The sequence below is a fragment of the Culicoides brevitarsis genome, chromosome 2 (assembly GCF_036172545.1).
Source record: "Culicoides brevitarsis isolate CSIRO-B50_1 chromosome 2, AGI_CSIRO_Cbre_v1, whole genome shotgun sequence".
Taxonomy (NCBI): Eukaryota; Metazoa; Arthropoda; class Insecta; order Diptera; family Ceratopogonidae; genus Culicoides; species Culicoides brevitarsis.
This window is the reverse complement of record NC_087086.1, coordinates 24,562,833-24,583,430: the sequence shown is the minus strand read 5'-3', so window position 1 is coordinate 24,583,430 and position 20,598 is coordinate 24,562,833. Positions and strand designations below refer to the sequence as shown.

Below are 20,598 nucleotides of genomic sequence, written 5' to 3'. Positions count from 1 at the left end.
ATTGAATTTATTTAAAAAATTTTTTCAAATTTTCTTAAAAAACTTTGGAAAAGTAGCATAATTTGGAGCGAATTTCCTTTAAAATTGCATCGTTTAAAAATTTTCAGGGTTTCTATTTTAAATAAAACAACTCCATAGGTAAAACGAAGCTTACGGGTAACTTCACAAGATCGAAATAAAACACAATCAGTTAAACAACATACGAAGTTTCATCAAATTTATTTCACAGATAGTCTCTTTCTCTATGTTTTAATTTTTTTAGGGTTCAACAATCGAATTACAATTCTTTTTTAAATTTTTGCTTAGCTAATAATAAGTAATTATTTTCACATTTCTTGGTCTATCATCAAAAAATTATTATTATTTTTTTTTTAATTTTAATATTATTTCAAAACATCGAATATACGAATCTACTATTCTTGCTTCTTTAACAATTTGACAAAATATATTTAATATTAATTAATTAATTAAGAATAGCAATTAGGATCAAAAAGTGTCATAAAGTCTATTTTGGATTGGATCATGTCATCAGCAGGAAATGTCTGGATATCTTGGGATATCTGGCGTGCCTCTGGATTTTAGAGCGGGATTGGCTAGAACAGGAACGAATTTCCTGTCGTGCGTTGTGTGTCAAAGAATACATTTTCAGGTTAGAGCTAGGCTTAAAACTAAATGCAAGATAAAATTAGAGATAAAATTAGATTCGACGAAGATTTTGTCGATAAAAAAAATATTAATTTTACGGACAAGATCTTTGAAGTATATCGTTTAAGTATCGACATTGAGATCCTCGTCGCGCGGTGTCTTCCCCTCGGAAATCTCATTGTTCGTGAGTTTCCGCAGGAGAATCATGGGCTGTTTTATCGTTATGCTAAGCGACCGATATTTACCGTTTAAATTCGCTGCGGCGCTGTTGTTGATGGCAATTAGTTCACTTGGCGGCGACGGCGGCAGCTCGTCCATGAACGCATCGGGATCACAGTCTTCCAGAAGGGGACCGGTAAATGTCTTCGTCGCATCTGCCTTGCTCTTCTTTGGTGGCAACTCTTCTTTGGTGCTCGTCGTCGTATTTGTCTCGATGACTTGCAATGGCGCGAGAACGGTTTTCGATTTGCGGCCACGCTTCTTCGGAGCGGGAATTTCGTCGTCATTTTGTTCGGGTTTCTCGACTATTTCGGCGACGGGAGCAATTTCATCGACAATTGGCGAACTAACTGCCAAACCATTCGACATGATTGGAGAAATTTGAGATTTTGGGCGGCGTCCACGTTTACGGATCACTTGTTCCGGCGGCGGCGGTGTTTCCGCAACGACGTTCGTGGGACCGGCAAGTGGTTCTGGAGGTAAGATTGGTTGTTGTACGATCGCAGCAGCTTTTGCTTGACGTCCACGACGCTTTTTTGGAATGTCCGTTGTTTGTTTGTCATCGGCGCCGTGCGAATATGTCTCAAATTCGTCGGGCAAAAATTTCTTCGGCGGCTTGATTTGGCGTTTTCCGCGAGTTGAGGCGGGAAATTCGACGAGGGGCGGTGCGGGAACGACCAAAGGTGCTTTTTGGACAAATTCCTCGTCATTCGTTTGCAAAAGTGGTCCATTGATGATTGCCAGTGGATCGTTTTCGTCGAGCAACATACCGAAACTGTTTGTGCTTTTGTAGAGATTCTCGTTGGGATCCTCGGTGCGCACCGAATTCTCTTGAATTTGCTTTTGAACTTCGTTCGCCAGGGATTTCGAGCTTTGTTTTTGCACAGCTGCATCAGCTTCCATTTGTTTCTTGCTCCTTCTGCCGCGTTTGCGGGTCTGCTGCGCTGGAGGTGGTGCCGGTTCCGATGGTTCAACGATGGGCGAGTCTGTGTGCGACGACGTATCGACATTTTGTCGCTTTCGACCGCGTTTCGACGGTGAAACGTCGGGCGATGACATCGAAGACGCCGCGTTGTCTGTTGATAAGAGCTCGGACAAAAGTGTCGACATGGCAAGAGATTGCGATAACGTTTTGACATTTTGCTGCATGAACTTTTTTGCCAGTTTTTTGTGGTTTTCCGGCACTTGGATCGAATTATCCTCGAATTCTTTCGTGATATCGATCAATTTGTCGAGGGCCTTCATGTATCTGTCGAAATATCCGTCGTCGCTGCGTGTTGGCTCCTCCGGTTGGCTCGTGGAGGACGGTTGTTGTGCCAACATTGCCTCATCAACGCTGTTTTTCTTCGATGTCGTTGACGAGGCGTCGTGTTCCGAGTCCCAAAACTTGAAAACGGTCGAACTCAAGCCCAGCGTAATTTTGTCATTGTGCTCCAACTTGATATTTTCCATGCTGGGGATGCGTTTGCCATTCAAAAAGGTGCCGTGCGAGCTTTTCAGGTCGTAAATCATGAAGCCCGAATTGGATTTGCCCATGGCATCGATGACGAGATCTTTGTACTGGAAGGCGCAGTGACGCCGCGAAATGGACGGCTCTACCAAGTCGATTTGGCATCCAAGGGCACGTCCGACATACACCGGGCTGTGCTTCTTCAAGCCAAATTCACCCTTAAAGTTGCCCTCGTTGTCGTAGGTCCGAATAAAGAAGCGCGACGGCTCCAGTGCCGCAACAGTTGAATCGATGACGTCCTCGTTCGGCATGACTAAAGAAACAAAACAAAATCGAAATTCAAGGCCATCGTCAAAATGCATTGCAAAAAACGTCATTGACGCTTATTACTCACCGTCACTCACTTCGCCCGGACACGGTTTGGCGAAACGCACCTGATCCGCTTGATTCATGGCTGTTTGTGTGGAATCCGGGTCTCGTTGCATGTTCCCCGCGAAAATTTCTAGCAAATCCTACGGCGGAAAAAAAGCGAACGTGAAAGGGTGGAAATGCAATTTTTCTCAGCATGCACAAAAAATGCGATTTTTCGGCAAATTATTGCGAAAATACTCACTTCCAAACACTCGTAACGTGATTTGAACTAAAAGTCAGCGGCAAATCATAACAAAAACGCCAGAAAATGTATTAAATATCCTTGAAATTGCGAGAAAAACGTTTGAACGCTATTCGGTGTTATGACAGCTCGCGTTGACAGTAAAGTGACAGCTTGCTCCAACCGTCAAAAAGTGAACGAGAACCAAAACAAAGTTAAAAACCACCACAAAAAATAAGAATTTTTCGAATAAACGCTGCTTTGTCGAAGAAAATCTTGTGACGCTGCAAAGAAAAGTGCAGAAAAAATGTTTTAATCATCGAGAACCTTTGGAAAAGTGCTTCGTTTGCCCGAAATTCCGTAAGTATGTCAGTCGCCCTAAACTATGTCGTAATTTCCCACTCTGCTGTGGTCGTTCAATCAATCAACCGAGAATAGGTCAAGGGAATTCTACAGGAAAAATTGATTTTTTACAGAATTTTTTTCAATTCAAAAGCGTAAAAACTCAGAAATTGTCGATTTTCCGCATTCCCTTGGCGTTGCGTGTTAAATGAAAATTTAATGCATCGCTGATTCCGTTAGTTTTGAATAATTTTTGTGTGTTTCGCAGGTCAAACTGAGAATAACAGGTGAAATATGACGACGACAACTACTGCAGCAGCCACACCACCAACGTCCATAATGGACAGCAACACTATTCGTTTCAGCGATCACACATTAGGTAAGATTTCCTGTGAAATTGGAGAGCTAATTTTCAGAGGTGGTGGAAATAAATATGCGGGATCCTCGAAATTTTCAAGAATCATGAAGAAGTTTTTTTTTCTTTTGAATTTTTAATGGAAATATGGGGAAATTTTATTTTTAAAAAAGCAAGAATTGGTAAAATTTCTTTAAAAATGTATAAAATTGGCTTGATTTAGGATTTTTTTAATCATCTTGGGGTAAAAAAAAATTTAAAATCTTATTTTGAGAAATTTATTTATTTAAATCCAAAAAAAAAATCGCAGTTGATTTTCATTTCTCCAGTAAAAAAAAACAATTTTTACTTAAAAAATATTTAAATTAATTTTAAATTTTTTTCCCACGTTCCAAGTAAAAATCAAGAGTTTAATCCAAATTCTTTTTGAAAAAAAATCAGTAATTTTATAAAATTTTTAAACTAAAATTTAAATAAAAATAATTTTTTAAGAAATTTCTTGAGTTAAAAATTTTTCTAATCATCTTGGGAAAAAATATTTAAAATCCTAATTTAAAAAAAAATTATTTTGGATTCCAGGAAAAAAAAGGTAAACAACTTTTAATTTTCTAACAGTAAAAAATTTTAAAATTTTATTAAAAAATATTTTTTTTTTATGATTTTTTCAAATTAAAAGTTATAAATTTTTAAATTTTTTGTTTCAAAAAAAAATAAAAAAAAACTTTTGAAACTCGAAGCAATTTTAAAAAAAAAAATTTCAGATTTAAAAAATAAAACAAAAATCATAAAAATTTAAGAAATTTCAAAATTTTTCTCATAAAATATTTTTTTTATGATTTTATGAAATTTATGAAAATTTTCAATGATTCCGGATCCCAAGATACCATTATTTTTGCCATCTCTGACTAATTGAATAAACAAACCAATTAAGAAGGTTAAACTAATTAGTCGCACGTAATAAAATTGAATCATTTGACTTTTCCCAGATAAGGCCACCAAAGCAAAAGTGACGCTCGAAAACTACTACAGCAATCTCATCAGTCAGCATGGCGAGCGAAAAATGCGTCTTGCCAAATTGGAGGCTTCATTACAAGAGGAAGGCTTGTCCGACCAGCAACGACAAGAAAAACGACTTCAGCATGCGCAAAAAGAGACGGAATTCCTCCGTTTGAAGCGAAGTCGTTTGGGCGTCGAAGACTTCGAAGCTCTCAAAGTGATTGGTCGCGGTGCCTTTGGCGAAGTTCGTCTCGTGCAGAAAAAAGACACGGGTCACGTGTACGCCATGAAAGTGTTGCGCAAAGCTGACATGCTGGAAAAAGAGCAAGTGGCTCATGTGCGTGCCGAACGTGATGTTCTCGTGGAAGCGGACCACCAGTGGGTCGTAAAAATGTATTACAGCTTCCAGGACTCGATAAATCTGTATTTGATAATGGAATTTTTGCCGGGCGGTGATATGATGACGTTGCTCATGAAAAAAGATACGCTCTCCGAGGAATGTACGCAATTTTATATCGCGGAAACGGCACTCGCCATAGACTCGATTCACAAACTCGGATTCATTCATCGTGATATTAAGCCGGATAATTTGCTGTTGGATGCCAGAGGGCATTTGAAGTTGTCCGACTTTGGATTGTGTACGGGCCTGAAAAAATCACATCGAACGGATTTTTATCGGGATTTGTCGCAAGCGAAGCCGTCTGATTTTATTGGGACATGTTCGAGTCCGATGGATTCGAAACGACGTGCGGAAAGTTGGAAGCGGAATCGTCGTGCGTTGGCGTACAGCACCGTTGGGACGCCAGATTACATTGCGCCGGAAGTTTTTTTGCAGACCGGGTATGGACCGGCTTGTGATTGGTGGTCTCTTGGTGTTATTATGGTAAATTTTTAAAAATTTTTATAAAAATGTTAAATTTTTCTAATTTTTTTAATTTTTTAGTATGAAATGCTCATGGGATATCCACCTTTCTGCAGCGATAATCCTCAAGATACCTATCGAAAAGTCATGAATTGGCGAGAAACGTTAATTTTCCCACCGGAAACTCCTATATCTGAGGAAGCCAGAGAAACGATCGTTAAATTTTGTTGCGATGCTGATAGAAGGTAACTTTTTAAGTTTTTTTTCCCAAATTTATTTCAAACTTTTTGTCCCAATTTTTTTAAATATTAAAAAAATATTTGTTGTTTTAAAGAATCGCAATAAAAAAATTAAAGAAAATTTTTAAATAATTTAAATATTTTTTTACAAAATTTTAAATTAATTTTTAAAATAAAATTAAATTTTTAATTTAGGCCGTTTTGATTTTTTTCAAAAAAAAAAAACAAAATAAAAAAATAAGTTTTGAAATACTTTTTCATACAAAATGCCAAATTTTTAGCAAATTTTAGTCTTTAATGAATATTTTAAATGTTTTTATGGTATCTGCATTGAAATTTGATGATTTAAAATTTAAAATTATTTCAATTTAAACAAAAAATTTCATAAAAATAACTGTCAAAAAATTATGAAAAATAATTTATTTTTGAAATTTTTTTTTAGAAAAAAAAATTCATGTTATATTTCGTTTTTTAATACAAAAATTCTTTAGAAAATATTTTAAAAAATTTTTGAAAATTTCTTTAAAAAATATGGAAAAATACCAAAAAATGGTCAATTTTGATGAAAATTGAAAAATACCTAAATCGAGTTTTTTTAAATTGTTTTTTTTAAATTTCGATTTCAGAAATGGAATAATAATTTTTTTATCGAAAAAAATTTTCAATCATTAAAAAAAATCATTAAAAACGTTAAAATTAAATCAATTTTAAAAGTTTTAAAGAAATTTTATAAATTTAAATTATTAAAAACTGAAATTCAAATAATTTTGGCTTAAACACTCAATTTGTTTTAAGAAAAATAATAAAAAAGTGCTAGAAAAAAAATTATAAAAATGCTTAAAAACGGTAAATTTGTTATGAAATTTTCTAATTTTTAAGAAAAGGGACAAAAACTTTTAAATAAATTTAAAACCTCACTCAAAATTCTAAAAAATTTAAATTTTTCTTTAAAAAAACTAGACTTGGTTCCCAAAAAGGTCTCGAAGACTTGAAATCAATTCCATTTTTCCGAAACTCTGTCGATTGGGAGCACATTCGAGAACGTCCAGCTGCGATACCCGTCGAAGTGAAATCCATCGATGACACCTCCAACTTTGACGAATTCCCGGATGTTGCATTGGAAATTCGTAAGACCCAAATTTTTACTTGGTTTTGAAATACTAATTAAATTTTTTTTATTTTAGCAACGGCTCCCAGCGTCCAAGATGGCGAAATCCTGAAAGATTGGGTCTTTATCAATTACACATTCAAGCGTTTCGAAAATTTAACGCAACGTGTCTCGTCTTTGAACAAAAAATAAAAGCTTGGCATTTTTTTCGTGCAGTTAACCTTGTAGGTGCATAGTACAAGAGTCCGTAACTAAAAGTATTTTGTGAACAGTTGAATTTTTTTATTTACTTATTGTTTGTTTTAAGGCTCATTTGGCAATATTTCTTGTTTAAAATTAACCAGAACTAGCATTTTTAATTAATATTTTTAAAAATTTAATTTTAGTTGAGCAGATCTGAGTAGCATGTTAACTTTAGTAACTAAAAAAAATATACAGACAGAAGCTAAAATAGTCTTAAGACTGCTTTAACAGAGAAAAAATATAGAAAAATGTAAAAATAATGAAAAATTTTCATTAAAAACTTCGAATGAAGGCAAATTTTAACGGAAAAATTAAAAAAAAATGAGACGATGGCGTTTGATAAAAAATCATCTGATTTTGACATTTCAGAAAAAACACCGTGAATTTTCTCAAAACAGAAAAATCAAAGAAAATCCATTAAAATGTCCTCGTTATTTGCCCTTTTGCAAGTCCGTCAAATCTCGACGACAGCTGCTTGCTTGGGCAAGAAGAATTTCCGCAAGTTTCTCGTGCCAAACAAACGCGGAACGCGTCACGAGAAAGCCATGCGTGGAAAACCAGGCGGTCTTCCGATCGACCATCGAGGTGTTCGTCCCACGGGTATTTACGACGAAGCCGGCAACTTTATTGCTGTGCCCGAAATGGTGCCGGAAATCATTGTGCCCGATTTGAAAGGTTGCGAATTTCAGCCGTACGTTTCGTATCGCACGCCCGATGTCACACAATCCGAATTTACGAGCCAGGATTTGTTCAATGCTGTCTACGCGAAGAAGATTGTCGAAGATTTCAAGGCAAATAAGCTGAACGAGGCGGGAGAACCACTCGAACCGAGTCCCGAGGAAAAATTAACGCCGGATGAAGCGATAGTGATGGCTCGAAAAACTGGATCCGACTTTTTGTAGCGTCATTTTTTTAATATTTAATTAAATTTAGAAGAGTTAAAAATTTTATTAGAGAGAAAATTAGTTTGTTTCCATCCGCGGTTGCCGATAAAGCATCATTTTTCGCACCCAGCGTTGCATGCGTTCCTTTTCGTCGCCAAAAAATTTCGGATTGAAGAGAGTGTCTTCCTCTTCTTCCTGATTCGGCATCGGCGGCAATTCGATTGTTCCCATGTCCAAGTCGATTTTTACCTTTTCCGGCAGTTTTTTTGCGGTGCTCGTGAAAGATTGCGGCGTGAATTCATTTCTGTCGATATCGGCTGCGGTCTCTCGATTATTGTCCAGTACCCCGACAGCGTCTTGGAAGTTGAAGCGTTCACATTGGATGGTTGGAGGTGGAGGCGCAGTGACAACGGGACTGCTCCGAGACTCACTTCGGGACCGACTTTCGTGTTTTTCGTGCCGCGATGAGGACTTGTAACGCGAAGATGAGCGAGATGAGGAGTGAGATGGACTTCGGGATGATGATGAGTCGGACCGGCTGCTGGAACGACGGCGATATCGATCTCTAAAAAGGTGAAAAATCGTGAATTAATTGAAGTCAGTGGATAAAAATTGAAGAAATTTACTTTTTTCGTCGATTATCTGGACTGTAATCCCTTGAACGAGAACTTTTCGATGATTTTTTGTGGCGTCTGTCGTAGTCACGGTCATAATCTCGATGCCTGTCACGGTCTCTGTCCCGAGATTTGCTTCTTTTTGACTTTTTTGAACGTGATGGAGATCGACTGTATTTATCTCGAGGCATTTTTATTTAATTTTTCTCTAAAAATACCTTAAAATTAATTTTTTCTTTACTTTTTAAGCGATTTCTGTTGTTTGTTTACCTTTTTGATGAGTTACGATATGAACGAACCCACATTTACTGTAAAGCACATAGGGACAGACCCAAAAAAATTTAAAAATAGCTCATCACTGCACCTTACCGATACTGTACTTACCGTCTGTTCTGTAAAAATTAATATTTTACGTGAATTCTTCGCTCATAATTAGTCATAATTCGTCATTGTGAGACTTTTCTGCGTAAAATTCTCAAAAATATCAAAAATCATACGAAAAATCCCCGAAATCGAAGAAATTTTTTTATTCAACGGACTTTGGAGCATCAACAATGGACCAAAAAGTGGAATCTCCGGAAAACAGGGCCCTCTCCGAACCAAATTCCGATGACATGATCTTCTATTTGCTCCTGTCGCTACTTGTTCTGGCAATTGTGGCGATGATTATTGGATGCATTTGTTTCTGCAACTGGTGGTGCAAATATCGAAGGGGTGGACACAACACTGGATGGCAAAGTAAGAAAAAATAAAAGATTTTTTTAATGAAATTTAATTAAAATTTTATTTTTTCAGATGTTGCTTCTGCTGAAAGAAGAGGCCAATTCCAGATGAGCCGCAGCTTCTAAAGGACTTTTTATGAGTGAAATTGAACTTTAACCATCGAGATCGATTGAATTGGACAAAACAACGAATTACAAAATTTTAATTCTTAGAAACGAAAAAAAAGTATTTACAAATTTTTTTTATTAACAGTTTTTTTTACATTTTAATGTTGTTGACGTGTTTGAAACTAATTTTTTAAGTAATTTGTAACTTTTTTTACTAAATAAAAATAAAAAAAAAAAACAATTTTTTGATGCAAGTTCATGGAGGTGGAATTATGATCAAAATAACGAGTTTGTGTCAACTGAGTGGTATTTCAATTTGACTTGTGTAGGATGGATTGGACCTTTTTATTGAATAGTCGTTTTTGGAAGATTATTTTGATATAAAACAATAATAAACAAATAAACCTACTATTGCACAAATGATTTTTAATTAAAAAATTAAATTCAATAAGCCTCAAACCGAATAACGTAATGTAGATAATTCTTATAGAAAAAACAATCCGTTCTATTAACGAAAATAGGTTTTAAATTTCGTTCTATTAACATTTTACGTAAAACTTTTGAACTTTTAACGAATTTTGGAAATTTTTCAATATTTTTTACAAAATTTTTGAGAATAAATTATTTTAATGAATTTTTATTAATTAATTTGTTGATTTTATGAAAATTAAATTTAATTTTGTCTAAGTAATTCCTAAAAAAAAATCAAAAATTTAATGGAAAAATATTGTTCTATTAACTTCAAAAATGATGTTGCATTAGTTATTACCATTTTTTGAATTTGTAACGGATTTTTTTCCATAAGAATTATCTACATAACGGTAATAAATTTTGTCCCATTTCAAGAATCCAACTTAAACTATAATTTTTATGGTATTTTAAGCGATTTTTCCTAAATTTTAATTTAAATTATTTAAATTACAAAATTTTAATAAATTAAAAAAAATAAAATTTAAAATAAAAATTAAGTAATATTTTCGAATAAAACCAATTTTACCAATTTGTAACTTATTTATTTAGAAAAAGAGCAAAAAAAAAAAAAATCAGAATAAAAAAAAATCATAAAAAATAATTTACAATTTTTCCCCATTTTCCTCATTTTTTTAAATTTTATCATTGGTAGGTAAATTTTTGTTTTTGAAAATTTTTTATAGATTTGTATTTTAAATAAATTTTTCCGTAAAAAATAAAAAAAACAACTTGATATTTTTTTCAAAATTTTGAATTATATTTTTTTTGAATTTTTTACTTTTTATCTTAAAGTTAGTTTTGAAATTTGCCATTTTCTATGAAAAATATGTCAAAATTAAAATTTTGTTTTGGGACTAGAAAAAATTAAGACCTTAAAAAAATTTTTTCTCGTCTTTGCCAAAAATCGGTTAAAAATTATGTCTGAAATTTCAATTTTTGTAAAAATATTTTTGAAAAAAAAAATTAAATTAAACAAAAAAAAATGCTTAAAAATTAAATAATTTGCTCAAAATAGCCAAAAAATCAAAATATGGAAATTTGAAACATTTTAAATGAAATAAAATTTTCGAAATTTAACGGAAATTTTTTTCAAAAATTCGATATCGAATGAGGTAACCATACTCCGTGTCCTTGAATATTTCCAAGAATATCTGGTCACCTGAGTCAACTTCAACGGTTGTGCAAAGAGCTGTTTACTCGTACAAATTGCATAATTTTCCTAGAATAAACTCGCGTAACAGTGCTTAAAATACAACGAATACTTAAATGAAACCCTAAAGAAGGTGAATATCATAAAAACCCGAGTGATTCTTGTGTAAATCCCGAGAAAATCCGCAAAAAGTTCCCGTCCGATACGAAGCCATTTTTGTTTACCTCCACGCCTATGTCGTGCTTGAACATAATAAATTGCCTTCTGTTTTATGGCACTTTTGGTTTCGACACGATTCGATCCACTTACCTCTAACTTGAACGGTATCAACTCGAATCTCATTAACATAAATTTCGTTTTAACGTGTTTTAATGATTTTTTTCGTGTATTTTTCTGTAGTTGCATGAACGTACACGGAAAACTAAGAGGAATTTAGAAACAACAACAACATAAGATGTCGCAGAAAGAAGTCGAGCAACTTGGTGTCGAGACGCGGAGTCGTTCGCGATCAAAGACTCCCAGCCGCGTCGTGATGTTGAAAGATGTTGCGAAAAATCCAGCTGTCGAGTGAGTGAATGCATCTGAACGTCGTTCTAAAAATAGATTTCTAAATTGATCGTAAATCTTCTTGTTTATTTTCTTTTTTTCCCTCTTCGTGCGTGCAGAACAATCGTTGAAGAAAGTGAAGTGCCGCGTTCTGCCGTCAAAAAAGTAACAAAACAGACGGTAACTGTTACACAGAACGAATCTCATGTCGCGTCATCCGAGGAAATTGTCAGCTCGACAACAACTGTAGTCACATCCACCGCCCGCAAAGTGCGACAAAAGACATCACAGCCCATTAAGAGCCCACTTACGAGTCCCATTCAGCGACAGAGCAAAACTTCGCCGCGCAAAAGCAAGGAAGTCACGCAGAATGAGGAAAATATGTTACTCGAAACGAGTATCGAGTCGATCTCCAATGGCAACACTCCCACAAATTTCGCCTATAAAGAGTACAAAGAGGCCGGCGAGTATTGGAACAAGTATCCGAAGACGGACTACACGTATTCCGAGTTGTCGCAGTATCGTCGGGAAATTGCGCCCGGGCAGGTTTGCATGCCCAACATGAGTCGCAAGAGTTTGGAGTTGCATCACGATCGTGTTGTGACAATGATCCAAAAGCGTCCCGAAGAAGAGTCTTTTATCCGGAAACGGTATCAAAATTCGGGAATGACACAGCGAAAGACTGTGGCAACGTCCTTGCAATACGATTCGGGCGATGAGTTGGATTATAATCATTTCCAACGAAAGACCGTTTTGAGTTCGTCCGTTGTGCAACATCGGGAAACGATAATTCGACGTGTTTGGACATTTGTCACAACGGTCATTTCCACAATATTTTATTATCCGGTGTCGTTGTTCCGCAGTTCCGATGAGAGCTTGTATCGCACTCGTTATCATCATGAACAAGGTGAGTTTTTTTTTGTTTTTTTTTCTTCGCTCTGAATTTATTTCGAGCTTTTTGCTTCTTAATTTGTTTCTTGAATATCTAATCAAACGAAAAATAAAAAAAATACAAAATTGTTGAAAAATTATTATAGAGAAAAAATTCAATTTAAAAAATGATTTTAATTTATTTTTTGAACAATTAAAATAAAATAATTTTATTTGTAGGCCGCTCCAAATGAGAATAAAAAATTAAAAAATTTAATAAAAAAAAGTCAAAAACTTCATCAAAAATGACAGTTTTTTTGGTGTGTTTTCAAAAAAAATTCAATTTTTACTAATTTTTGTTTTGAAAATCATATTTTACCCTATTTTACCATAAATTTTCTTCTCTAAAAATATTTTTCATAAAATTACTGAATTTTTTTTTCAAAATTTTTACAGTTATTTTTACAGTTTTATTATTTACAGTTTTTTTTAAATTTTTAAATGAAATATTCTGAAGTCTATTAAAAAATATCAAATCTCAAAATAAATAGTAAAAAGAACATCAAAAATATTATTTAACGCTCAAAAATTGTTAAAATTTTGTCATTTTCAGGCTTGTATAATCTAGATCAATGATCTAAAAATCAAATCACAAAAGATTTGATTTTTGATCTGATTTGCAAATCAAATCAAAAAATTTTCAACACTCAACTTTTTTTTGATTTGATCTGATCTATTTAATTTTGATTTAAATCATTTTTTAAATCAAATCAAATCAAAAAAAAATCATTGTTGAAAATTTTTTAAATTTTTTTTTAATTTTTTTTAGTTAAATTTTTTGATTCGATTTGCAAATCAGATTAAAAATCAAATCACAAAAGATTTGATTTTTGATCTGAAAAAAAGATCAATAATTTTTGATTTTTTTGTTGATTTTAATTTTGATTTAAATCATTTTTAAAAATAGTATTTCAAAACCTATTTATTTTATGTTGAAATACCCCCTTTTCAATTTTGGACAAAAATTACTAAAAATTGAAATTTTCTTGAAAGAAAAATATGATTTGAAATACACAAAAATCGGTAATTTTTGAATTTTTGAAAATAGTATTTGTTTTTTGATGGAAAATTTTAAAAATTTTAATTTTTGATGAAATTTTTTTTTGGATTTTTTTCATTTGGAGAAGCCATATTCATTTGAGGCAATACAAAAATAAGTTAAATATTTAGGGAAAAATATACATATTTGTTTTTTGGAAAATTTTATAAATTTTCAAGAATTAATGAAATTTTCAAAAAATTAAAAATTTGTTCAAACGATTGAAACTGTTGTTTTTAACACTTGTCAAACGAATATTGTTTAAATTTTCAGTTATTCTAGTTGAATATTTTAGACAATTATACAATTTTGAGTTTAAAGTTTAAAGTTCAGAGCTCAAAGTTCAAAGTTCAAATTTGAAATTTGAAATTTGAAATTTGAAATTTGAAATTTGAAATTTGAAATTTGAAATTTGAAATTCGAAAATTCTAAAATTCAAAATTAATTGGGTTTCTCACAATGAGTGTTGAAACTGTTGAAATTGAAATTTAAACTAAAATTTTTGGAATTGTTAAAAAGTTTGTATGGAATTTTGTTTCAACAATTGTTGGAAATTCCAACAGCAAAATTTATGTTGAAACGATTAAAATGGTTCAAAAGACAATTTTTTGAAATTTTAACAGAAGCATTATTGTTTAAATTTTGAACCATTTTTAACAATTTTGATTTCAATTTAATTAAATTTCAAAACTTCACAGTGAGGACCCGCGGTGTACCCCAAATATTAAAATAAGTCGGTTATTCAAATATTTTTAAAAAATAAATTTTTAAACATTTGTTTTTAAACATTTCGCTCGTTCGACAAAAATAAAAAAAAAAATAAAACATTTAGAGCAAAAAGTTTGAAATAAATTTAAACCAGTCTCAATTCCTCACTAAATCGCATCTAACAATAAATTTCTTGCAGGATTCCTTACTCGCATAACAAACCGCTTCAGCAGTGTCTTACTAAATGTACTTAAACGAGTCTATCTAATAGTCTCGACCATCCTACTTTTCGACACGTGGCTCCTACTTTGCCGCTCAACGCTCGTGCGAGATGCTCGTCGACGCCGCTTCCTGTTGCTGCTTCTTTTCCTGCTTCCATTGCTGCTTCTCGGAGGTAAGTCACGTACATTTTCTTGCATTTTTCCATCATAACCGCTACATCCCTCTCCATTAATACAATTCACGCAGGTACGTTCTACCGAACTCAAGTCGAAGAATTTCTCGTTGTCGGTCGCAAAATTTCTCGCGAAAAGTTGACCGAGGGATACAATTTGGTCAAGTCCTTCGACGCGATCAAGATTCAAGCGTGGCTGAGCAAAGAAATGAAATTCGCTCAAGAAGTTGCAAATAATTCCTTGACTGAAGTCGCGAATGCCATGCAACGTGCTTCAAACTATTTGCAAGAGAAAGTTATCAGTATTAAAGGGAACTAATTGTCTTTCACATTTTTCCTCTCTTTTTGTCTTGCATCAAACACAAACACAATTTCTTGCATTTTTTGTAGTATTATTATGTTACTAACCGCAATTATATATGCCAACTAACACACAATAGAGTTACGAATTGTATGATAAGCGTCCTTTTGACAAACTATACTGTATTTTGTACAATAAGAAGGATAGAGAAACACCTTACAGCTAAATTCTACTTCCTAGCGCTTTGTTTATTTCTCTTGCGTTTGAGCTTTCTTTTGTACTTTCTTTGTTTTGCTCGGAAAGAAAACACTTTCCTCACATTTTTCTATTATTTTCCTCAAGTTTACTTTTTATTATGTGTTAACTAAAATAATATGAAAGTCAGTATCAGATATTATTATTTTGTAATTTGAATCTAAAATGAGAGCAATAAAGCGCATTTGTATCAAACTTTTTTGAATTTTTATTTGAAAGTCTCGGATTTTTTTTAAAGGTAAGTCTCTATCCTTCTTCAAATAAGGCAATTGAAGGACTAAAATATGTTAAAAAGTGGGATAAAAAAATAAAAAAAAAATTTTGAAAAAAATTTTTATTTTTTTTTCGTATTTTGTAAAACTTAATTTTCAACTAAAATAAGTTAATTTCACGGATTTTTTAAAATGTGTAAAACTTAATTTAATTTTAAAAATTTTAAAATTAAAAAAAAAATAATTTTATTTTTTAACTGACTTTTTTTTTAATTTTTTAAACGAAAATTTATAACTTTTTTCTTGGATTTTAGGAAAAATAGGAAAATTGTAAAACAGTTTCAATTATCAAAAATGTTTTACATTATCTTTTCCAAAAATTAAATTTTTATGTTTTTTAAATTTGTAAAACTCTTTTAAATATTAATGATTTGAGGCTGAACGCTCAAACACTAAATTTCACATTGAAAACTGATTTTTAGTAATTTTAAGAGATTTTTGAATTATTTTGAACATTTTTTGACCTCGACTAGCAAAAAAAAAAAAAAAAAAAAAAAAAAAAAAAAAGTTTCTCATAATTTTTCTAAGTTTTGAAAAAAATCAATTTCGAGAAGTTTTTAGTAATTTTGGATATTTTTTTTGTTAAAATTGATAAAAATTGTAAAAAAAATTAAAAGCATAATTAATGAACTAAAACGTTTGCAATATTTTTGTTTTAAATATTTTTTTTTATTCAAATTCGAATTAAAAAAAAATTGGTTATTTTGAAATTTTCAAGATGTTGAAAAATTTTTAATTTTTTTTTTCATAAAATATGTTATTGAGAGAAATTTCATTTTGATTTTTGTTCAAAAATAATAATAATTAATAAATATTTATTTTTTAGACAAAAAACGAAAATATTAAACTTATTTGCCACATTAATTTTGTTTCCTTTCTCTCGAAAATAATTTTATTTTTTTTTTTATAATTTATAATTTACCTAATTTATAAAATATTTTACAAAAAAAAAATAATTTTTATGATATTTTCTTCTTTTCCAGCCTTCCTCACATCACTTACCAAAGACGACGCCGCTCATTACGCGCATTACGTGCCCGCGTCACTTCCTAAATTTTCTACACAACCGCTAATCAGCTACCTCACAGCTTGGTCATGGCCGACGCTGCCCTCGCTGAGTCTCAGTTGGCTGTTCGCTGCCTTTTTCGCACGTGAAAGTCATTCCTCTCCTAGTCAAGTTAACATCAAAGAATCACTGCGCGCATCACAGCTCATCGACGACTCGCACATGAATCAGATTCTGGCACACATTGATGCCTACATCGACAAAATTGTCGCGGAAAAGCTGCACGAGAAACACGCATCTAGTCAACAGGAATTCATGCAAGCCATCCTCAATGACGACCGGTTGTTGGTATTTGTGCGAAAAGTGGTGCACGAGCATCGTGTGTTGCCGGAAAAGTACGAGTTGACCGATGCCGATGTCGAACGAATTGTGGAAAAAGTGAAATTAGCCTTGACCGGTTACTTGCAAGACATGCAAAAGACAATCAAATCCGAAAATGCATTTGAATTGGAAAAGGTACTTGGTCAAGTGAGTTCTCGCATGTCTGTCGAATTGCCTGCAGTACAAAAAGTGGAACCAAATATCGACGAAATTATCGCAAAATTGCTTGAATCTCAGGAATTCGGAGCATGGCTGCTTTCGTACTTGAATAATTGGCACCAGGACTCTCAAAAGAAGCAACAGGACGAGATCCAACTTCTTAAACAGGAGTTCGAGGCACTTCGGGTCGCTTTGACGAAGGAAATTGACGAAAATTTGGCCCTCAAAACGGCTTATGTGAAACTCGAGACAAGTCAGGATGGTTTGCGTGCGGAAATGGCAGCCGCTACAAAGTCCAACGTTGACGCTTTACTTAATGACTTAACTGCCCGCCTCGCCAAACTGGAATCATCGCAGGAAAATGTCATCGATGAACGTATTCGGAAGCATTTGTTGCTGGTATTTGAGCATCCGGGCGACGAAAATGTCTCATTAGCTGATTTAATTGTCTGGATCAAGAGTATTTTCGTCACAAAAGACTATCTGGAAGAACGCCTTGCCGCCTTGAACAAAAACGGCGATGCCAAATTGCAAGTTGAACTAAACAAAGTCGGTGCCGGCTTACTCGACGAGGTACTTTTGAAGGTTCGCAGCGAAATGTCGTCACACACGGCGAAACAGAGCATGACGGAAATCGATGAAGCGAGTATCACGCGCATCGTAAGAGCAATTTTGGCAGTTTATGATGCAGATAAGACGGGTTTGCCAGATTTTGCGTTAGAAACAGCGGGGGGACAAGTCATTTCGACCCGTTGTACGCAATTTTATCAACGACGCACCGCTCAAATTTCAATCTTTGGTATTCCGTTGTGGTACCAATCGAGTACGCCTCGCATCGCAATTACGCCGTCCGTGCATCCAGGCCAATGCTGGGCATTTACTGGCTTTCCTGGGTATTTGGGTGAGTTTTGTTGATGATTTTTAGGTGAAAAAATTAAATTTAATTATTTTTTTTTGGGTAGTGATCCAATTAAGTCGCTTAATTCACGTGACTGGATTCACAGTTGAACACATACCAAAAACGTTGGCACCTAATGGGACACTGGACTCTGCGCCGAAGGATTTTACTGTTATGGTAAGTTGTATTTCTTTTTTCGTGACTATTTAGCCTGGCAAAAATATGGATATTTTTTAAGACGACAGGCCGAGAGGGGGAAATTCGTTTCATTTAAATTTGAGTTTATTGAACCCAGTTTAATTTTTTAACTTTCAACATGAAGTTTTTAATGTTTTCCCATCAAAAAAAAAAATAATTAATTTTTCTTTTTTCTTCCATCAAATTTTTTTTCACTGAAATCGGGGATGACAAAATGTCAAATAATTATATTCAGTCACTTAATTTTTTTTTTCTGGGCTTTTGCTCAATATTTTTTATTTAATTTTTGAAAAAAAAAATAAGATTTATTTAAAGAGAAAAAGAGTTTAATATCATGCTTTTGTTCTCAATTTTTACAAATAATATTTAAAATTTAATGAATTATTTAGTTTTTCGCTGATTTAATTTTTTAGAAAATTTATTTAATTGATTTTGAAATTTTTGGGTCAAAAAAAAAGCTTAAAATCTTAACAAAAACTTTCATTATTAATAATTTTTAATTTACTAAATTTAATTTAAAATTTGCAAATAATTTTTTTTTAAATTAATTTTTAAATTTGATTTTTGTTGATCATTTTTTTTTTTTGTACAAAAAAATACCAATAATGTTTCTTTTTATTAAAAATTGCATTTTCATAAACGTTTTATTAATAAATGCATATTTTTGCCAGGCTTAGTGACACGATGATGCTTCATTAATCCAGCTTCTTCCAACATTTTCTCCCGCTTCTTGATCCATTTTTCTTCGATTTTTTTTACCATCACGTTTATGATGCAATTTTATGAACCGTCTGACATTTTCCAGTGTTTTCACATAATACCGTTATGATAGCAAAAAATCATTTTTTTCGTCATTGCATAATTTTCAAGCAAAGTTTCAATATTTTATTCTCGAACGACATTCAAGGCAGGGAAAAAAAGAAGAAAAAAATATTACAAGTTAATAAATTGCAAGGGATTGCATGCAAATTGCTTGTTAATGGTATTTTTGTATGAGAGTGACACTTTTGTTGGGGAAAAAAGGTCAAAAATTGGTATTGACAGCTTGTCAATCGATGTAATTATTTATATTTTCTTTTTGAAAAAAAATTGACTTGTTAGTTAAAGGATTAAAAATTATTACAAAGGTTTCTAAAAATTGTATCAGCAAAAATATTTAATATTAACTCAATTATTTTTACCTGATTCTTTTTTTTTACTAAGCAATTTGAACAATTTGTACAAAAAAATGCTGATTTCACTTTTTTTTCCATCAACATCCAATTATTCTCTTTCATTTTTTTTTTTTTATTTTTTTGCTTTTTCATCAAATTCCATGTCTGACCTTAAATATTTCTTATATTATTACGAATTTCACTGTCAGACAGCATCACTCACCTTGTAGCACCTCCTTCAATGCGACAAACGGCTGACAAATCTCCAGTTGCCTCAAGTTCCATTTATAAACAACATAAAAATTCATTGTGCGATGCCTTCAAGTTCATCTATTAACTACGTCACACAATTCGTGTCACATCACCTCGCACCACTGGCACACATAAGCCATGAATCATCTCACAACGGCATCTAAAGACACAACTCTCAAGTTTTTTTATGCAGATTTATCGTCAGGGATTTAAGAAGAGTGTCTTTAGTATCACGTTACAAGGATTCTGTCTGTGTTTGTGTGCTTTATGACCCTTTGTATGAACCTTTTTAACGTTCTCATATATTTTGTACGAGTACAAGTCGTTTATCTTGTTCGGTCATTTCCCCTTTAACAAAAAACGAAGAAGCAAAAGAAGAAGAAGTTTGGATGATAAATAATTTTTTTTTATTTTTTTTTTTACCTCTAGGGCTTGACGCACGAATTTGACAAAGAGCCAGCAATTTTTGGTACTTATCAGTATGCGATCGACGGAGAGCCGCTCCAATATTTCCCGGTACAAAACAAAACGATTGTTGTGCCTTACGAATTTGTCGAGATGCGGATCGACACTAATCATGGAAATACAAATTACACCTGTTTGTATAGGATAAGAGTGCATGGTATCGCGTTACCATAAAAAAATAATAAATTGTTCAAATTATATTTATAAATGTTTTACAAGTTTGATTAAAAATGCCAAGAACAAAGGTAAATTTTTTTAAGCAAAATTTATTAATATATTTTTTTTTTGTTAGGATTAGCAATATTTTAATGATTTGTAAAAAAATGTTTTTTTTTTTTAAATAAATGTTTCCTTTTGTACCTTTATTTTATTTTGTTTTATTTATTTTTCCACTTCTTTACTTTCCCCTTATATTTTCAAATGTATTTCAAATTCTTAGTTCCACTAATTTTTTTTTTTAATTATTTTTTTTTATCTAAAGTGAATGAATTTATCGAATTTTTACACTTTTCATTTTTTTTGAAATGTTTTAGGCCGTTCCAACTTTTTTTTTGAAATTTTTGTTCATAAAGAGAGCTTTTGAAAAAAAAAATAGTTTTGAAATACTTTTTCATTTGAAATGCCAAATTCCAAAACATTT

At 32.6% G+C, this 20,598-nt stretch overlaps 5 protein-coding genes and 1 long non-coding RNA gene across 9 annotated transcripts; 4 read left to right on the top strand and 2 right to left on the bottom strand.

Annotated features, from left to right (window-relative positions):
• Nucleotides 1-238: 238 nt before the first annotated feature.
• On the bottom strand, nucleotides 239-3,060 carry LOC134830033 (uncharacterized). Of its 2 annotated transcripts, none has more exons than XM_063843382.1 (4): nucleotides 2,928-3,060; nucleotides 2,709-2,826; nucleotides 891-2,627; nucleotides 239-668 (listed from the first exon to the last, which is right to left on the bottom strand). In XM_063843382.1, the coding sequence occupies exons 2-4, from the start codon at nucleotides 2,797-2,799 to the stop codon at nucleotides 646-648; spliced, it is 1,851 nt and encodes a 616-aa protein (XP_063699452.1). In that variant the 5' UTR covers nucleotides 2,800-2,826; nucleotides 2,928-3,060; the 3' UTR covers nucleotides 239-645. The 2 variants fall into 2 exon arrangements, with proteins under 2 accessions (XP_063699452.1, XP_063699453.1); XM_063843383.1 differs by having other exon boundaries at nucleotides 239-613.
• A 50-nt stretch (nucleotides 3,061-3,110) lies between these two features.
• LOC134829581 (serine/threonine-protein kinase tricornered) lies at nucleotides 3,111-7,279 on the top strand. Of its 2 annotated transcripts, none has more exons than XM_063842735.1 (6): nucleotides 3,111-3,266; nucleotides 3,517-3,627; nucleotides 4,590-5,482; nucleotides 5,543-5,706; nucleotides 6,661-6,827; nucleotides 6,885-7,279. In XM_063842735.1, exons 2-6 carry the CDS (start codon nucleotides 3,543-3,545, stop codon nucleotides 6,998-7,000), a joined length of 1,425 nt encoding a protein of 474 aa, XP_063698805.1. In that variant the 5' UTR covers nucleotides 3,111-3,266; nucleotides 3,517-3,542; the 3' UTR covers nucleotides 7,001-7,279. The 2 variants fall into 2 exon arrangements, with proteins under 2 accessions (XP_063698805.1, XP_063698806.1); XM_063842736.1 differs by having other exon boundaries at nucleotides 3,111-3,270.
• A 194-nt stretch (nucleotides 7,280-7,473) lies between these two features.
• On the top strand, nucleotides 7,474-8,013 carry LOC134829583 (large ribosomal subunit protein mL41). Its single transcript, XM_063842738.1, has one exon. It carries the CDS (start codon nucleotides 7,474-7,476, stop codon nucleotides 7,951-7,953), a length of 480 nt encoding a protein of 159 aa, XP_063698808.1. The 3' UTR covers nucleotides 7,954-8,013.
• On the bottom strand, nucleotides 8,002-8,818 carry LOC134829582 (serine/threonine-protein kinase fray2-like). The gene is made up of 2 exons (XM_063842737.1): nucleotides 8,562-8,818; nucleotides 8,002-8,500 (listed from the first exon to the last, which is right to left on the bottom strand). Exons 1-2 carry the CDS (start codon nucleotides 8,738-8,740, stop codon nucleotides 8,014-8,016), a joined length of 666 nt encoding a protein of 221 aa, XP_063698807.1. The 5' UTR covers nucleotides 8,741-8,818; the 3' UTR covers nucleotides 8,002-8,013.
• An 85-nt stretch (nucleotides 8,819-8,903) lies between these two features.
• LOC134831945 (uncharacterized) lies at nucleotides 8,904-9,783 on the top strand. The gene is made up of 2 exons (XR_010162029.1): nucleotides 8,904-9,287; nucleotides 9,345-9,783. It is a non-coding gene; the product is annotated as an uncharacterized LOC134831945 (long non-coding RNA).
• Nucleotides 9,784-11,008: 1,225 nt separating this feature from the next.
• Nucleotides 11,009-20,323, top strand: LOC134828398 (klaroid protein). 2 transcript variants are annotated; one of them, XM_063841374.1, is made up of 7 exons: nucleotides 11,009-11,133; nucleotides 11,400-11,567; nucleotides 11,666-12,453; nucleotides 14,423-14,617; nucleotides 16,429-17,892; nucleotides 17,954-18,066; nucleotides 19,923-20,323. In XM_063841374.1, the coding sequence occupies exons 2-7, from the start codon at nucleotides 11,455-11,457 to the stop codon at nucleotides 20,130-20,132; spliced, it is 2,883 nt and encodes a 960-aa protein (XP_063697444.1). In that variant the 5' UTR covers nucleotides 11,009-11,133; nucleotides 11,400-11,454; the 3' UTR covers nucleotides 20,133-20,323. The 2 variants fall into 2 exon arrangements, with proteins under 2 accessions (XP_063697444.1, XP_063697445.1); XM_063841375.1 differs by lacking the exon at nucleotides 11,009-11,133 and adding an exon at nucleotides 11,176-11,323.
• Nucleotides 20,324-20,598: the final 275 nt, after the last annotated feature.

Bases quoted from the DNA above. Each gene is read 5' to 3' on its own strand.
- LOC134829582 (XM_063842737.1), bottom strand. From the start codon at position 8,740: ATGCCTCGAGATAAATACAGTCGATCTCCATCACGTTCAAAAAAGTCA. The intron at 8,501-8,561 runs GTAAATTTCTTC...TCACCTTTTTAG, and splicing joins CCAGATAATCGACGAAAAAA to AGATCGATATCGCCGTCGTT.
- LOC134829583 (XM_063842738.1), top strand. From the start codon at position 7,474: ATGTCCTCGTTATTTGCCCTTTTGCAAGTCCGTCAAATCTCGACGACA.
- LOC134829581 (XM_063842735.1), top strand. From the start codon at position 3,543: ATGACGACGACAACTACTGCAGCAGCCACACCACCAACGTCCATAATG. The intron at 3,628-4,589 runs GTAAGATTTCCT...GACTTTTCCCAG, and splicing joins TTTCAGCGATCACACATTAG to ATAAGGCCACCAAAGCAAAA. The intron at 5,483-5,542 runs GTAAATTTTTAA...TTAATTTTTTAG, and splicing joins GGTCTCTTGGTGTTATTATG to TATGAAATGCTCATGGGATA.
- LOC134830033 (XM_063843382.1), bottom strand. From the start codon at position 2,799: ATGCAACGAGACCCGGATTCCACACAAACAGCCATGAATCAAGCGGAT. The intron at 2,628-2,708 runs GTGAGTAATAAG...TTGTTTCTTTAG, and splicing joins TCCGGGCGAAGTGAGTGACG to TCATGCCGAACGAGGACGTC. The intron at 669-890 runs GTAAATATCGGT...TCTTGCATTTAG, and splicing joins CGCCGCAGCGAATTTAAACG to TTTTAAGCCTAGCTCTAACC.
- LOC134828398 (XM_063841374.1), top strand. From the start codon at position 11,455: ATGTCGCAGAAAGAAGTCGAGCAACTTGGTGTCGAGACGCGGAGTCGT. The intron at 12,454-14,422 runs GTGAGTTTTTTT...AATTTCTTGCAG, and splicing joins TCGTTATCATCATGAACAAG to GATTCCTTACTCGCATAACA. The intron at 14,618-16,428 runs GTAAGTCACGTA...CTTCTTTTCCAG, and splicing joins TCCATTGCTGCTTCTCGGAG to CCTTCCTCACATCACTTACC.